The sequence below is a fragment of the Perognathus longimembris genome, chromosome 11, assembly GCF_023159225.1.
Source record: "Perognathus longimembris pacificus isolate PPM17 chromosome 11, ASM2315922v1, whole genome shotgun sequence".
NCBI lineage: Eukaryota > Metazoa > Chordata > Mammalia > Rodentia > Heteromyidae > Perognathus > Perognathus longimembris.
Window position 1 is genome coordinate 43,317,226 of NC_063171.1, and position 15,323 is coordinate 43,332,548.

At 47.9% G+C, this 15,323-nt stretch overlaps 1 protein-coding gene across 4 annotated transcripts; it reads left to right on the forward strand.

The window, feature by feature from the left end:
• Positions 1–7,497: 7,497 nt before the first annotated feature.
• Rfx5 (regulatory factor X5) lies at positions 7,498–15,079 on the forward strand. Of its 4 annotated transcripts, XM_048357312.1 has the most exons (11): positions 8,055–8,108; positions 8,804–8,838; positions 9,080–9,214; positions 9,448–9,481; positions 9,906–9,988; positions 11,109–11,228; positions 11,396–11,515; positions 11,656–11,737; positions 12,201–12,402; positions 12,957–13,057; positions 13,197–15,079. In XM_048357312.1, exons 3-11 carry the CDS (start codon positions 9,099–9,101, stop codon positions 14,199–14,201), a joined length of 1,863 nt encoding a protein of 620 aa, XP_048213269.1. In that variant the 5' UTR covers positions 8,055–8,108; positions 8,804–8,838; positions 9,080–9,098; the 3' UTR covers positions 14,202–15,079. The 4 variants fall into 4 exon arrangements, with proteins under 4 accessions (XP_048213268.1, XP_048213267.1, XP_048213269.1 ...); XM_048357311.1 differs by lacking the exon at positions 8,804–8,838 and having other exon boundaries at positions 7,498–8,108; positions 9,957–9,988; XM_048357310.1 differs by lacking the exon at positions 8,804–8,838 and having other exon boundaries at positions 7,500–8,108.
• The last annotated feature ends 244 nt before the right edge of the window (positions 15,080–15,323 follow it).

Below are 15,323 nucleotides of genomic sequence, written 5' to 3' on the forward strand. Positions count from 1 at the left end.
GTAGGCTTTGTGGAAGGTTCTAGAGAGTTTGTTAAGTTTAGGAAAAGGTACCCTAAACACATGAGAGAGCATTTAGAGAACTGCAGCCCATCGGGCAGTTGGTCCTGTAATCAGGATTAGCTCTCTCACGTGCTGCCATGCAGCTAGTGTTGAAAGAAAGGCTGTAGGTAACTGCTCACCCTGAGGATGATGGAGCGCCTTCCTCCTCTTTGCAGACCTGCATGCAGTTCTCCCTACCTCGCATCTTCCAAGTGTTTGCTTGGCCCACTGTATGCGCTTAACTAACCTCTCCTGGTCATCTTTCTGGCATGCTATTAGGAGTCTCTACCCTGACCCACTAGTTTTAATGCCTAGCAGTCTCTGCTCTGAGCACTACCTGACCTTTAGGAACACCTATGAATTATCCAGTGTACTATGTGTATAACAGAGTAGGATACTGGAGATCAAACCCAGAGCTGCATTTATGCTAGACAAGTGCTCTACTATTGAGATAATTCCCTATCCCTTAGTCCTTTGGCCCCACCTGTGTATGTGTGTGTGTATGTGCACACATGTGTGCATGTGAGAGTGTGAGCAAGTACTGGGGCTTGAACTCAGGACCATATGCTCTCATTTGCTTTTTTTTTTTTTAACTCTAAGCTGTGCTCTACCACTTGAACCACACCTCCACTTTTGGATTTTGCCAGTTAATTAGACACGTGTCTCTCAGAATTGTCTGCCCAGGTTGGCTTCAAAGCACAATTCTCAGATCTCAACCTGGGGGCAGAGAATCTGGCCTAGTGGTAAAGGGCTGGCCTTGTATACATGAAGCCCTGGGTTCAATTCCTCCTTCTGAGAAGGAAGGCTTACAGGCATGACCCACGGGTGCCCATTCCACTTTAGGATTAAACTCAACCACAACATCAACAAAAATCTTATGTGTTTGTAAGAACATGGAAATGAGTATGGGAGGGTAGTTTCCTAAACATATTAGCTCTGAAGGGTGAGGAGTTTCTATTGAAACTGGACAAACTGTTCTAAAAGCAATCTGAAAATGTAAATACAAAGGGTTTCAATGATGTAGAGCTGTGTCACAAAGCCACCTCAAAATCGAGACGCCTTTAAAGCAATGACATAATTTTTGCTCACACATCTGCTGGTTGGACAGGGTTCAGTGGGACCAGCTGGCCTTTGTTCAGCTCGCCGTGGCCTGGGGCGGTTTAAAGGCTGGAGGAAGAATCCTCTGCTGCTCACTCACTCTCTCACTTGTCTGCCCACTCCGCCTGCCTGTCACGTGCTGCCTCAGCTGGAACTATGGTCAGAACATGGACACATGGCTTTCCCATGTGACTGCTTGGCTCCCTCACACCATGGTGGCTGGGCTCCAAAGGGGCTTGTTTACTCACCAAGAGCAAAGAGGAAGCTCTGTTGACATTCTCAGACCCATTCTGGCACATTCCATTCACAAAGGCATGCAATGTCTTGAATAGGAAATTGCCTCCCCTTTGGTCTCCAGCTGGTGGCACTTTGAGGGAGGTTCTGGAAACTTGGAGGCCTAGTTTTGGGAGGTAGGCCACCTGGGGAAGTGCCTTTGAAGGTTATACCTGTTCCCTGTCTGGCCCCTTCTCTCTGCACCCTGGCTGCCATGAGATGTGCCATGTGCTCCTAATAATAACTCTAAATTCATCAATATTTTCCTTTGTGTTTGTTCAGTAAGTTGATTGTCAATATTAGAAGGCAAGGAGAAAATTCTGGATCTAGTTGGTCTAAATTCTGATTCGGACTCCATGGCCTACTAGTTGTGTAACCTTGGGCAAATTATTAACCTCCCAATGCCTCCCTTTCGGCTCTGTAAAATGGAGGTAACCTTAGCACAGATCTGATAGTTGCCATGAGACAACAGGTAACACCTGTGAGCTCTCTATCCCTTCTCAGAACATAGTAAGCCCTACATAAATAAATATTTGTCATTATTGTGATGATGATTATCAGACAATGTTTATTCTTTTTTTTTTTTTTTTTTTTGCCCATCCTGGGGCTTTAGCTCAAGGCTTGGGCACTGTCCCTGAGCTTCTTTTGCTCAAGGCTAGCACTCTACCACTTGAGCTACAGCACCACTTCTGGCCTTTTCTGAAGAGTTTATTGGAGATAAAAGTCTCACAGCCTTTCTTGCCCCAGATGGCTTAGGACTGCAATTCTCAAATCTCAGACTCCACAGTAGCTAGGATTATAGGCAGGAGCCACCAGCACCAATCCTTATTCATTTTTTATTCATTCATTTATTTATGGTGGTACTAGGGTTTGAACTCAGAACCTCATACTTGCCAAGCAAGAGCTACACAATTTTAGCCATGCACAGCCCTTTTTTGTGCTAGACAGGGTAGCTTCCTACCCAGGTGAGCACCTGGCAGGATCCACCGATTTTAGGCTTCCTGTCATTGCTGGGATGATACATGTGTACCACTGTATCCATTCCCAGTTGGGAAAAGGGTCTTCTGAATTTTCCCCCAGGCTGGCCTTGAACTGCAATTCTCCCAGTCTCAGCCTTCCAAGTAGCTAGGATTTCAGCTACAAGCCAGCCCAGCGCTTGGCCACATTCTGTTTTGCTTTCTTTCTCTCTCTCTCTCTTTCTTTCTCTCTTTTTTCTTTTTGCCAGTCCTGGGTCTTGAACTCAGGGCCTGAGTACTATCCCTGGCTTCTTTTTGCTCAAGGCTAGCACTCTACCATTTGAGCCACAGCACCGCTTCTGCCTCTTTTTGTTTATGTGGTGCTGAGGAATCAAACTCAGGGCTTCATGTATGATAGACAAGCACTCTCCTACTAAGCCACATTCCCAGCCCCACATTTTTTCTTTTCAGTTCTCGGGGCAATGCGTATCTTATTTAGCTTTATGTCCCCCAGCTCATGGTACAATACCTGGTATCAATGATAGCCTTTCCCCAATCAACTTTAACTTCTAGAGTGTTGCCCAAATAATCTGTGATACTTTCTCTCCTCTTAGTAAAATTTTGAACCATTCCCTATTTCTTGGAAATCCGTTTATTATTGTTGTTATTGGTATTACTGGAACTGAATTCAAAGCCTCACTCAGCTGGTACTCTATCACTTGAATCACAACTCCAGTCCCAGCCCTGGTTTTTGTTGGTTATTTGGAAGGTAGAATTCCACGGGCTTTTCTACCTGGGCATCTCAGTCTCCAGTTATTAGGATTATAAGTGTGAGCCACGTCCTTGCTCCTTGCAAGCCTTTCAGTAGAAAAATGTATCCAAAATTCTACATGTAAAGTGTTATAGATTTGCATTTACACCAAAAACATTGGGAATTGGGTACTTTTCCATCAGTTTCTCCCCATATTTGTACATGAGCCACCTGCAAATACATCTACATGCAGTCTGGGACATGGTGGAAAGAACAGGCTCTGGAGACTACCTGCCTTCAATTCCTGACTCTGGCACCTACTACATGTCATGGGACACAGGCCCTTACTCTCCAAATCTCAGCTTACCTATTTGTACCATGGAGACAATAATTATAGCTACTTCAGACAGTTGCTGTGAGCATGCCATGGGTGTTCAGAGATAGGTGGTAACAGCTAACCAGGAGTGATGGGTCTATATAAAGAAAATTTCAAATGGAGGATGGGATCACAAAGAGAAAACACTGTACTGTAGGGGCTAGGAATATGGCCTAGTGGTAAAGTGCTCGCTTCCTATACATGAAGCCCTGGGTTCGATTCCTCAGCACCACATATATAGAAAAAAGCCAGAAGTGGCACTGTGGCGCAAGTGGCAGAGTGCTAGCCTAGAGCAAAAAGAAGCCAGGGACAGTGCTCAGGCCCTGAGTCTATGCCCCAGGACTGGCAAAAAAACAAAGCAAAAAAAAAACAAAACACAAATAAACACTGTACTGTAATTAAAACTTCCCCACCAGGGCTGGGGATATGGCCTAGAGGCAAGAGTGCTTGCCTCGTATACATGAGGCCCTGGGTTCAATTCCCCAGCACCACATATACAGAAAATGGCCAGAAGTGGCGCTGTGGCTCAAGTGGCAGAGTACTAGCCTTGAGCAAAAAGAAGCCAGGGACGGTGCTCAGGCCATGAGTCCAAGCCCCAGGATTGGCCCCCCCCCAAAAAAAAAACAAAAAAACTTCCCCACCCACAGGTGGCCTCAGCCCGGTAGACTGGACCTAGGGAAGGGCATTTATCACAATCTCATTAAGTGCTCACAACTGCAAAGGTGAATGCTGATGTTCTCTAGAGAGAACTGCTTTCAGTCTATGGAAAGGGTATTTGTAATAGGCACTTAAACTGTTTGAGTTGTTATGAATTAATTAAAAGCAAGAGAAAAGCCTGGCATCTCTGCCTCCATGTTGTCTTTACTCTAAGCTATTTGTTCTATAGTCACTTTGCAATCACCTTTGGGGTTCCAGAAAAGACAGGACTGACCATAGTTAGTCCCTTATAGCCAGATCACCGGATTGAATGAGAACAATGGAGTGGGAGGAATCATCTTTCAGGAATCAGACTACAGCCCTCAAGGGATGACAGCAATAACAACTTCTATGCAACAACTCCTATGAAACCCCAGAGAACCAGAGCTGATATATATAAGATCAACCAGGACACACCTGTAAACTGGGACTCCTTTTTTTTTTTTTTTTTTTAACTTTAATATCAGTCCTGGGTGTTGAATTTAGGGCCTAGATGCTGTCCCTTAGCTTTTTTTTGCTCAAGGCTAGTAGCACTCTACCACTTGAGCCATAGTTCTTCTAGCTTTTTGGTTATTAATTGGACATAAGAGTCTCATGGGGCTAGGAATATGGCCTAATGGTAAAATGCTCGCCTCGTATACATGAAACTCTGGGTTCGATTCCTCAGTACCACATATATAGAAAAAAGCTGGAAGTGGCACTATGGCTCAAGTGGCTGAGTGCTAGCCTTGAGCAAAAAGAAGCCAGGGACAGTGCTCAGGCCTTGAGTTCAAGCTCCAGGACTGGCAAAAAAAAAAAAAAAAAAAAAAAAAAGTCTCAGGGACTTTCCTGCCAGGGCTCTCTTCAAACCATGATGCTCAGATCTCACCCTCCTCCTGAGTAGGTAGGATTATAGCACCCAGCTGCAACTGGAACTCTTAAAGGATGCATACTGTTGCTACCTTCCCCTATTTCTTCCTGTATCTAAACCTACCACTCAAAGAAAGGTGACAATGAACTGAAGTGTTGTGTTTTGGTGGTATCAGGCCATGCAAAGATCTCCGTTCTGTCATATTCCTTTCCTAATAAATTTTCCTGACACTTTATTTTTTTTTAATTTTTATTGTCAAACTGATGTACAGAGAGGTTACAGTTTCATACGTTAGGCATTGGATACATTTCTTGTACTGTTTGTTACCTCCTCCCTCATTCCCCCCTCCCTCCTCCTTTCCCTTTCCCCCCATGAGTTGTTCAGTTGATTTACACCAAACAGTTTTGCAATTTCATTATGTTTTGTGTCTTGCTTGAATTCTGTCACTGAACTCAGGGACCAAGTTAGCTTTTTGCAGGTTAATTAGGGATAAAAGTGTCACTGACTTTCCGGTCTGGGGTGGCTTCAAACCTGGATCTCTAGATCTCAGCCTCCTGAGCAGCTAGGATAACAGGGCACAAACCACTACCACCTGGCTCTGTAGGATTTACCCAGCAAAAAGTAGGAAGTAGAGGTGTGGCTCAAATGGTGAGCTGAAAAAGCCAAGCTAGAGTTTGAAGGCCTCAGTTCAAGCCCTAGTACCAGCACACATGCACACACACATACATGCAAGAAAACCTTCTTCATTTTGTGAGTATTGTTTTCTGTCAAACTAAAGTGAATTTGCTATTGTACATTAATGTTTCCTGGGATGATTTGCTTTATTTACTTCAATTTTAACTATTATCTGTACTGTTTGTTTTTGTTTTTACCAGCTAGCCATCTAAGGGAGATAAATCTTAGGTTGAAGTTAAAATAATAAACCATAATTGCTAAGTGGGGAAAAAAAGTAAATTCTGGGGTTGGGAATGTGACTTAGTGGTACAGTGCTTGCCTAGTATGCATGAAGCCCTGAACTCGATTCCTCAGTACCACATACACAGAAAAAGCTGGAAGTGGTGCTATGGTTCATGTGGTAGAGCTCTAGCGTTAAGCACAAAGACGCTTAAGGACAGTATCCTCAGGAACAGCAAAAAAAATAAGTAAATAAAAGTAAATCTTTGACAGGAATTAAACAATGGCCCACTTTCTAACCTTGGTAATCAATTGTACTTAGACTATGAGCCTAACTCCTTGACAAGGAGGAGTGACAGTTTGGATTGGGATAAAAGCTTAGCAAATTGCCCTGCACAGTGTGACTGGTGACTGCCTAGCTCTGGAGAGAGTAATGGCATTGGGCTCTTTTGTGCAAAAGGAAATTGCCCTGACAAGATCTCCTATATCTCTTGTGTGTCTCTTTATTTCTGACACTGGAGGGTTATGCATTTCTTAAGTTTGGGGGCCTGGCTCAAGTTACAGATATTTGATCTTGCTAGTACAAGGCCTTCAGTTTAAAACCCCTCATATAGAAGCTGGGAATATGGCTAAGTGGTGGAGTATTTGCCTAGCATGCATGAAGCCCTGGGTTTGATTCCTTAGTACCACAGAAAAAAGTGGAAGTGGTACTGTGGCTCAAGTGGCAGAGTGCTAGCCTTGAGCAAAAGCAGCTGAGGGACAGTGCCCAGGCTCTGAGTTTGCATGACTGGCAAAAAAATAAACAAAAAACCTCCCATATAATGAGTAATGAGTGTGGTTCACGGTTCAAGAGCCTGCAACTTGGAGTCCATGAGCTCTCTGAAATCACACACAAATGTGCTCTTCATGTTCAGTTTTCACAGCTAGAGATCCATTGCTTTTACCTAATTTATGACCTTAAAAAAAAATCTTAACTATGGTTAAGCCTAGTCAGGTGCTAGCTGAAGGACCTTCTAGTGGGAGTTGATTTTGCTCTCCTTGCTTTCATTCTCCTCTACTAAAATTCTTTGCTAAGCTTCTACCTCGCGAGATCCTCCTTTTTGTCAGGCTCCCTGAAATTCCTTCCACGCGTGGATCTTCAGTAGCTAAAATTTTGCTTGGAAACTGGGAAGCTCAAGAAACAACACCTTCCCCCCCTGCAGTGTCTCTCAGGGTGTCAAGTTCAAGGGCGCCTCCAGCACGTCCCCCCCTCCACCCTTAACGCCCCCCCCACGAGAGACAGCAAAATTTCCACGGTTCAGAAACACACGGCAGGCACGCACGTGTGGGGTGCCGATGCATGTATTAGCAACCCTTGGGGAGGAGATAAGGTACACCCGGAAACCAAGGGGTCCTCAGGGGGGGAGAGGGGAGCATGGCAGCTCAATGCAGTACCAGTGCGGGGGGGGGGGGGGAGGGTGCGAGGCCTCCCCTCTCGGAGGGGGGGTGAAGGTGTCCGCAGATGGCGCGTGGAGGGGGCGCCCGTGGAGAGAGGCGCGGGGGGGGGCGCCCGTGGAGAGAGGCGCGGGGGGGGGGGCGGGGGGGGCCGAGGGGGGAGGCCCGGGATGGTTCACCTTCTTTTACCTCTAAAGAGAGTTCTAGGAGTTCATAAAGAACTCCCACCATTCCTGCCAACGATTGTGTCTACGGTTCCTTTTCTTCCAGCAGGTCTGACATCCGAAGGCAAAAACAAACAAACAAAACCGGAAACGACATCGGAAACTGCGTGAAAGCTCCCCAGGGAAGCGGAGCCCGGGGCCTCGGGGCTCCCGTCCGGCCGCGGCCCCTTTAAGAACCTCTCGGGGGACCGTCGTCCGCCCCACGCGGACCCCGGCTCTCACCGAAGCCGGAGCCGGACTTCCCCCTCTGGACTCCGAGAAGACCAACTTTGGATTTTCCCTCCGGTGCGGACCAATCAGCTGCTGTTGCCAGGCAGACTTCGGCGGCCACCCGTGCGAGTCCCCCGCGCCTTCCCGTCTCCGGGTGGTGGCGACGGCCAATGAGCGAGCAGGCCGGCCGTGTATCCGGGCAGACCCCGGCTCTTACAACCATTCAGAAAAAGGAAAATAAAGCAACGCGCGAGCCCGCCGCCGAGCCGGGACGGCGGGGCTGGGCTGGAGTGAAGGTGGCTGCCAGGTAGTTTCTCTTTTCTCCCTTCTCCTAGATTGTTGCTCCTGTCGGAAGGCGGTGGTTCAGAGGTAGGGGTGGGGGTGGGGGGCGGCGGCACCGGAGTTGGGAGGAGAGCAAGAAAAATAAATAACAATAGTAATCATAGCTTCGGGCTGTATTTTCAACAGCTTCTTCACCCATGTGCACGCAGTCCCCCCTCCCTCCCCAGCCGAGTCCCCTCCTCCTCCCCCCCACCGAGAGCCCTACACCCAATTCCAGGCTTTCCGCACCGCCCCCCCCCCCCCGACACTTTGCAGCAACGCGGGTGGTGGTGGTGGGGTGATTGAATGGGGAAGGGGGGGGCAGGGAGGGAGGGCAGGGCGAGCATCAGGATGGTGGGGTGATGACGTAGGAGCTGGCCCAGCGGGAAGGGGGCAGCGGGGGAGGCCGGGGCAGTCGTGCGAGAGGAAGTAATGACAACTTGGGCCCAGTGTGTGTGTGTGTGTTTTCCAAGCCTGGCAGGTCCGAGTTATGTTCATCTCCTTTCTGACCTCCTAAGCGAAATAAATATATAAATAATCTATGGTCAAAGAGTTATATTAAGAGAATTAGAGAACTTCGTTTTGTCGTTGTTTTTTGTTGGGTGGAGAAGGGCTGGGTCAAAGAAGGGCACATTTCTTTCTAAGGTAGATTCCCCGACCCCCTTATCTCTTCCTTTATAGTTTTCCAGATTTGGGAGACTTCAGAAAGGGGACAGGTAGAAAGGAGATGGCAGAGATCTGTTTGGGTATACATGGGCCTGGCAAAGTAATGGAATAATTTCTAAGTTTTGGAGAAAGCAAAGGGTAAGGGTGGGGGGAGGGGAACCCCACAAGGAAAATCTGGCAGCTTTGTTTCTATTTCTGCCTTTCTGGGTAGAGAAATGAGGACTTTCTTGGGGTCTTCAGAGGAAGGGGCAGCTGGTAGGAGTTAAATCTTAATACCTTCTCCCCTCTCAGCTCTAGCCTTCATGCAGGAATGGCAGAAGATGAGCCTGATGCTAAGAGTCCTAAGACTGGGGCAAGGGCCCCTCAAGGTGGTACTGATGCTGGGGAACCTACCACACTTCTTCAAAGGCTCCGGGGTACCATTTCGTAAGTATTCATCATCTCCCAATCCTATTCCAGACCAGGTAGCAAGCACTTCACCCCTCTGCAGACAGATTGCCTCCCCTCAGGCAAGTACCTTGGGGCAGGGGAACAGTATACAAGCAATTCTTGAGCTCTTCTAGGCACTCAGGTCCTTTCCCCAAGTTGGGATTAAAACAAAAAACAGACACAGGGATGGGAAAACCTCATGACCTCTAGCTTTCTCTTCTTCTCCACAGCAAGGCCGTGCAGAACAAAGTAGAGGGAATTCTGGTAAGCACATTGGGAAGAAGGCAATCTAGAAACATCATTGGTGGGATGAGGGTGGTGGGAAGTTACGGGTAAATGAAAGGTTTGCGCGGGAGAGGCAGTGTGGTCTACCTCATCAGAAGATGGTTGGCTTTACAAATTGCTGCCGGTTTGACAGTGAGCATCTCACATGATCCATCATCCCTCTCTGACTTCTCATGTAGAAGCCTGAAGAGAGAAAATCAAGAGCTGCTCCCTTTCTCTCCACGATAGCCCACAAGAGTTCCTTGAGGCACAGTGAGCACTTGGCCTCAAGTTATTTGAGTTCCCCTTGTCATAGTCTGACAACTTATGAATCATCATGACTTAGGTTATAAGGACCAAGAGAACATAGGATTGGTCTTTTCTGCATCATATTATTTCTCTTTCCTCTTCCTTCCTACCTCAGCAAGATGTACAGAAATTTTCAGACAATGACAAGCTCTATCTCTACCTTCAGCTACCTTCAGGGCCCAGCACTGGAGACAAAAGGTGGGTTAAATGTCAGAGGCTCTGGGTTGGGTGAGTAGGAAAACACACAGCTGCTATCTATGATCAAGCAAAAGGCCCTTGGCTGGACACTGGTGGCTCACACCTGTAATCTTTTTTTTTTTTTTTTTTTTTGGCCAGTCCTGGGCCTTGGACTCAGGGCCTGAGACTATCCCTGGCTTCTTCCCGCTCAAGGCTAGCACTCTGCCACTTGAGCCACAGCGCCGCTTCTGGCCGTTTTCTGTATATGTGGTGCTGGGGAATCGAACCTAGGGCCTCGTGTATCTGAGGCAGGCACTCTTGCCACTAGGCTATATCCCCAGCCCTGTAATCTTAACTACATAGGGGGCTGAGAGCTGAGGATCTCTTGTTCAAAGCCAGCCTGGTCAGGAAAATCTAGAAGATGTGGGCTGGGAATGTGGCTTAGTGGTAGAGTGCTTGCCTAGCATGCATGAAGCCCTGGGTTTGATTCCTCAGCACCACATAAACAGAAAAGGCCAGAAGTGGCACTGTGGCTCAAGTGGTAGAGTGCTAGCCTTGAGCAAAAAGAAGCTCAAGGACAGTGCCCAGGCCCTGAGTTTAAGCCCCAAGACTGTCAAAAAAAAGAAAAAAAGCCAAAAAGCCATAAGTGGAACTGTGGCTTAAGTGGAAGAGTGTCAGACTTGAATGAAATAGCTAAGGTACAACACCTAGATCCTAAGTTCAAGATCCACTACCAGCACCAAGAAAAAAAAAAAAAGGCCTGTAAGGCCTGTGCTCTGGCTTGGTTAAGCAGGGAAAGGTGGATTCCGGGGGGACTAATCTGAATTTGGTTCAGCATTACTGAAATAGTAGTTGTGGGGGCTGGGAATATGGCCTAGTGGCAAGAATGTTTGCCTCATATACATGAAGTCCTGGGTTCAATTCCCCAGCACCACATATATAGAAAACGGCCAGAAGTGGCAATGTGGCTCACATGGCAGAGTGCTAGCCTTGAGCAAAAAGAAACCAGGGACAGTGCTCAGGCCCTGAGTCCAAGCCCAGGACTGGCAAAAAGAAAGAAAGAAATGAAATAGTAGTTGGGGAAGAACCAGGACAACTGTTGGCCTTTTACTAATGCTGGTCTCTATAACTTCTCTTACAGCTCAGAGCCAAGTACACTCAGCAATGAAGAGTACATGTATGCCTACAGGTGGATCCGCAACCACCTGGAAGAGCACACAGACACCTGTCTACCAAAACAGAGCGTTTATGATGCTTATCGGTGAGTGGAGGGGGTGGGCATAGGATTCATCCCGCACTCCTGCAGAGCCCCCTGCCTTGCTAGAGTCTGACATCTTGAATGGTTCCCCACACTTGACCTCTAGGGACTCTCAGAACCCACCCAATAGCCTCCTCTTCTGAGTGTCTTGCAATCTGCCCCTCACTCAGGAAGTACTGTGAGAGTCTTGCCTGTTGCCGCCCACTAAGCACAGCCAACTTCGGCAAAATCATCAGAGAGATCTTTCCTGACATCAAGGCCCGAAGACTTGGTGGCCGGGGTCAGTCTAAATATCCTTGACTGGAGGGGTTGAGACCTGAGGACCTGGGGAGGAAATCATAGGCTGTGGAGAGCCAGGTGGAAATGGCCTAATTTGCCCTCAAGGGACCTAGAGTGCCCCAATGTTGGCTGCTCCTTAACTTGGCATCAGATATTGCTACAGCGGCATTCGAAGGAAAACCTTGGTGTCTATGCCACCCTTGCCTGGACTTGACCTAAAGGGTTCAGAAAGTGTAAGTAACAGCCCTCCAACTCCATTCTTCTTTCCTAGGTTTTTGGAATGCTAGGTATTGAACCCAGGGCCTTACACATGTTAAGCAAGCATGCTAACACTTGGGCTCCCAGCCCTTTAGTTTTTATTTTGTCTTGAGACAGGATTTTGCTACTTTGCCTAGGCTGGCTTCAAATTCAAGATACTCTTGCCTCTGCCTCCTTGGTAACTTGAGGTTACAGGTATACACCATGATACCTGACTTTGGAACATGTTTTGAGGGCTAAATCTAGGTCATTTGCACATTGCTTCCAGGTGCCCTTCTAATTCCTCTATGGCCAAAGGAAAGCGAGAAAGAGTTTGTGGATTTCTGGGTTGGGATGGTCTCAGACCGGTCTCCAATTTGGTCTCAGCTTTATTCAGTAGAAGTGTCGAGGAAAAGGTTCTGTTGTTTGTAATGTGATTAGGCACTTTTGCCACCACAGCCAGAAATGGGCCCAGAAGTAACCCCAGCACCTCCGGATGAGTTGGTAGAGGCAGCCTGTGCCCTGACCTGTGACTGGGCAGAGCGGATCCTGAAACGGTCCTTCAGTTCCATTGTTGAAGTTGCCCGCTACCTTCTCCAGCAGCACCTCATCTCTGCACGATCTGCACATGCCCATGTGCTTAAGGCCATGGGGCTAGCCGGTGAGTGGACCTGCTCATGTACGTGAAATTCTCAACCATTGGCAACTTTTTCTTTTTTATTTTGGCCAGTCCTGGGGCTTGGACTCAGGGCCTGAGCACTGAGCTTCTTTTTGCTCAAGGCTAGCACTCTGCCACTTGAGCCACAGCGCCACTTCTGGCCGTTTTCTAGATATGTGGTGCTGGAGAATCGAACCCAGGGCTTCATGTATACAAGGCGAACTCTCTTGCCACTAGGCCATATTCCCAGCCCAACTTTTTTTTTTTTTTAAATGAGTCTCACTACGTTGCCCAGGCTAGTCTCCAACTCCTGCACTCAAATGATCCTCCCACCTCAGCCCCCTTAAGTAGCTAGGACTACAGGCATGCAGCACAACATGCCTGGTTTCACACTGAGCCTTAAAGTCCACCCCATGGACCAGAATGGACACTTTGGATTGCCTTCTATTCCTGGAGTCCCTTTGTAGGCATGATTCGACCACCTGCCTTGCCCTGTCTTCTCATTCTTCAGTGCTCTTCTCACCCTCATTTTATTACCTTTTCTGACACCTCTGCAGAAGAGGATGATCCTGCCCCTCGGGAAAGGTCATCTAAATCCAAAAATGGTGCAGAGAATCTGGAAGGTGGAGTCCATAAGAAACCAGAGAGACTGGCTCAGGTAAGAAAGTTGATGACTCTGACTTAGCTTTTCCCCTGGTTAGTCCCTCTACTTTTTCTCTTCTGGTGCCTCGGGCGCCTCCATTTCCTTCCACATTCATTCTCTGAAACCTACTGTGGTCCTCTCTTTTGCTTTTTAGCCTCCTAAGGAGCTGGAAGCCCGGGCTGGGGTGAGCCCTCCAGTGCGTGGTGAGCGGAAGAAGAGTGTAATTGAGAGCTCAGCCTCAGCACCCAGTAATCCACAGGTCAATGCCCTCGTGGCCAGGCTGCCTCTGCTCCTTCCCCGCGTCCCTCGAGCACTGATTCCACCAATCCGAGTCTCTTCACCCATCCTGGCCCCCAAGATTTCTTCAAGCACACTGAAAGTGGCGACACTGCCTCTGCCCAGTAGGGCTGTAGGACCACAAGCAGCGGTACCCATTATTAACATGTTCTTACCAACTGTTCCTGCTTTGCCTGGGCCTGGACCTCAATCTGGGCCAGGCCCAGGGCGAGCCCCACCTGGGGGACTTACTCAGCCCCAGGGCACAGAGAACAGGGAGACAGGCATAGGTGGTGACCCACGACCTCATGACAAGGCTGTCAAGAGGACGGCTGAAGTACCAGGGAGTGAAGCCAGTGGGCAGGAACCAGCAGTTAAAGCAGCAAAGCAGGATACAGAGGATACAGTAAGTGATGCCAAAAGAAAACGGGGGCGCCCTCGAAAAAAGTCTGGTGGAAGTGGGGAAAGACATTCCACCCCTGAGAAGTCAGTAGCTGCCACGGACTCTGCCCAGGCCTCAAGGTTACCGTGGGAGACGTGGAGTTCGGGAGGGAAAAGCAATTCAGCTGGAGGGTCAGAGGCGCCAGGGCCAGCAGGAGAGGTGGAGCAAGAGGCAGCGCTTGCCCTTGCTCAGGAAGATGTTGCTGGTTCCAAAGGAGGAAGGGCCCCCAGTCTGCAGCAAGCCAAAGACACCGAAGATAAAACTCCTCTTGTCCCCCCAAAAGTAAGTGTCATCAAGGGCAGCAGAAGCCACAAGGAGGCTCTTCAGTTTGTAAAAGGAGAGGTAGACACTGCAGCACAGAAAAATAAAGGCTTCAAGGGGCACATGCTTCAAAGATCTTTAACCCATGAGCGGAAAGATCCTAAAGCAACTCCCCCGTGATAGGCCTGTAGGGAAGAGTGGCTAGAACTACATGCTAAGGACCTGATCGCCTGCTAGAGACCCTTTCTCTGCACTTGCTTCACACTTGGCTATTTCCCTAAGGGAATCCATTGTCCTCTGCATAGACAGCTGAGTCACCCAGTATTACATAGTGCCTGGTGGCTGCTTTTAACCTTTCTAGCTCAATACTTTAGTGTAACCCACAAATCTGTAGTGGCCTTCTGATCTGGATTCCTTTGCTCTCCTCTGGGAAAGCAAGGGTATGTATGATGAATGTATAACTTAAGGATCTTCTAATTTTTAATCATAAACTAACTCAAACTCATTTGAGATAAAGGGATTTATTGGCTCATGTAACTGAAAATCTAGAAGTCGTGCTGGCTCTAGGTGAAACCTGACCTGGTTGCTCGGTCGGTTTGTTTCCAAAAACCTGATTGATTTTTGGTCTCACTGCTCCACCTAATGTAAACCATCTTAAACCCAGGTCACCTCAATAGCTGCCAGCATGCCTAAGATTACGTTAGCCCATTTATGACCAACCAGAAAGAAAGGGTATCTTTGTGCCAGATATCCTAGCAAAAGACTCACTCTGATTAAGCCACATGTCCACCCCTGACCAATCAGCGTGGCCAGGAGGATGGTAAGCAGCTATGTTTATACCACACCTTTAGGGGAAAAGGGTAGAATCAGCCTCCCAGTCAGATTCCACAGATGAAGACTGGGCCAAGGGTTTCTGGGAGGCAGCTGACATCCCTCAACAACTACCAAGTGCATGTATTTTAAGCTTGCTAAGTCCAGATCAGCTAGACCTACAGCCCTTCCCCCTTAGTCTTGCATTTCCCTTACTGCAGCAATAGCTTTCCTTTTGATCTGGCCTCTGAAAGGAGAGAAGGAAGTCATTCTCCTTTGGAGACTTTCTTCATCCTCACTTAGAAGATAAGTCCTTTTTCCCACCTACATCTCAGAGACAACTCCTTTTTTTTTTTTTTAACCTTTTTCTGAATTTACACTTTATCCTTACTCCCTATCCCCAAGTTGGTTGCCCTTTTCACCAAATACAGTGAGATGACTTCCTAGTTGTTTCATTAAATTCATTCTGTATCCACCAGGTGTCAGTCTCTT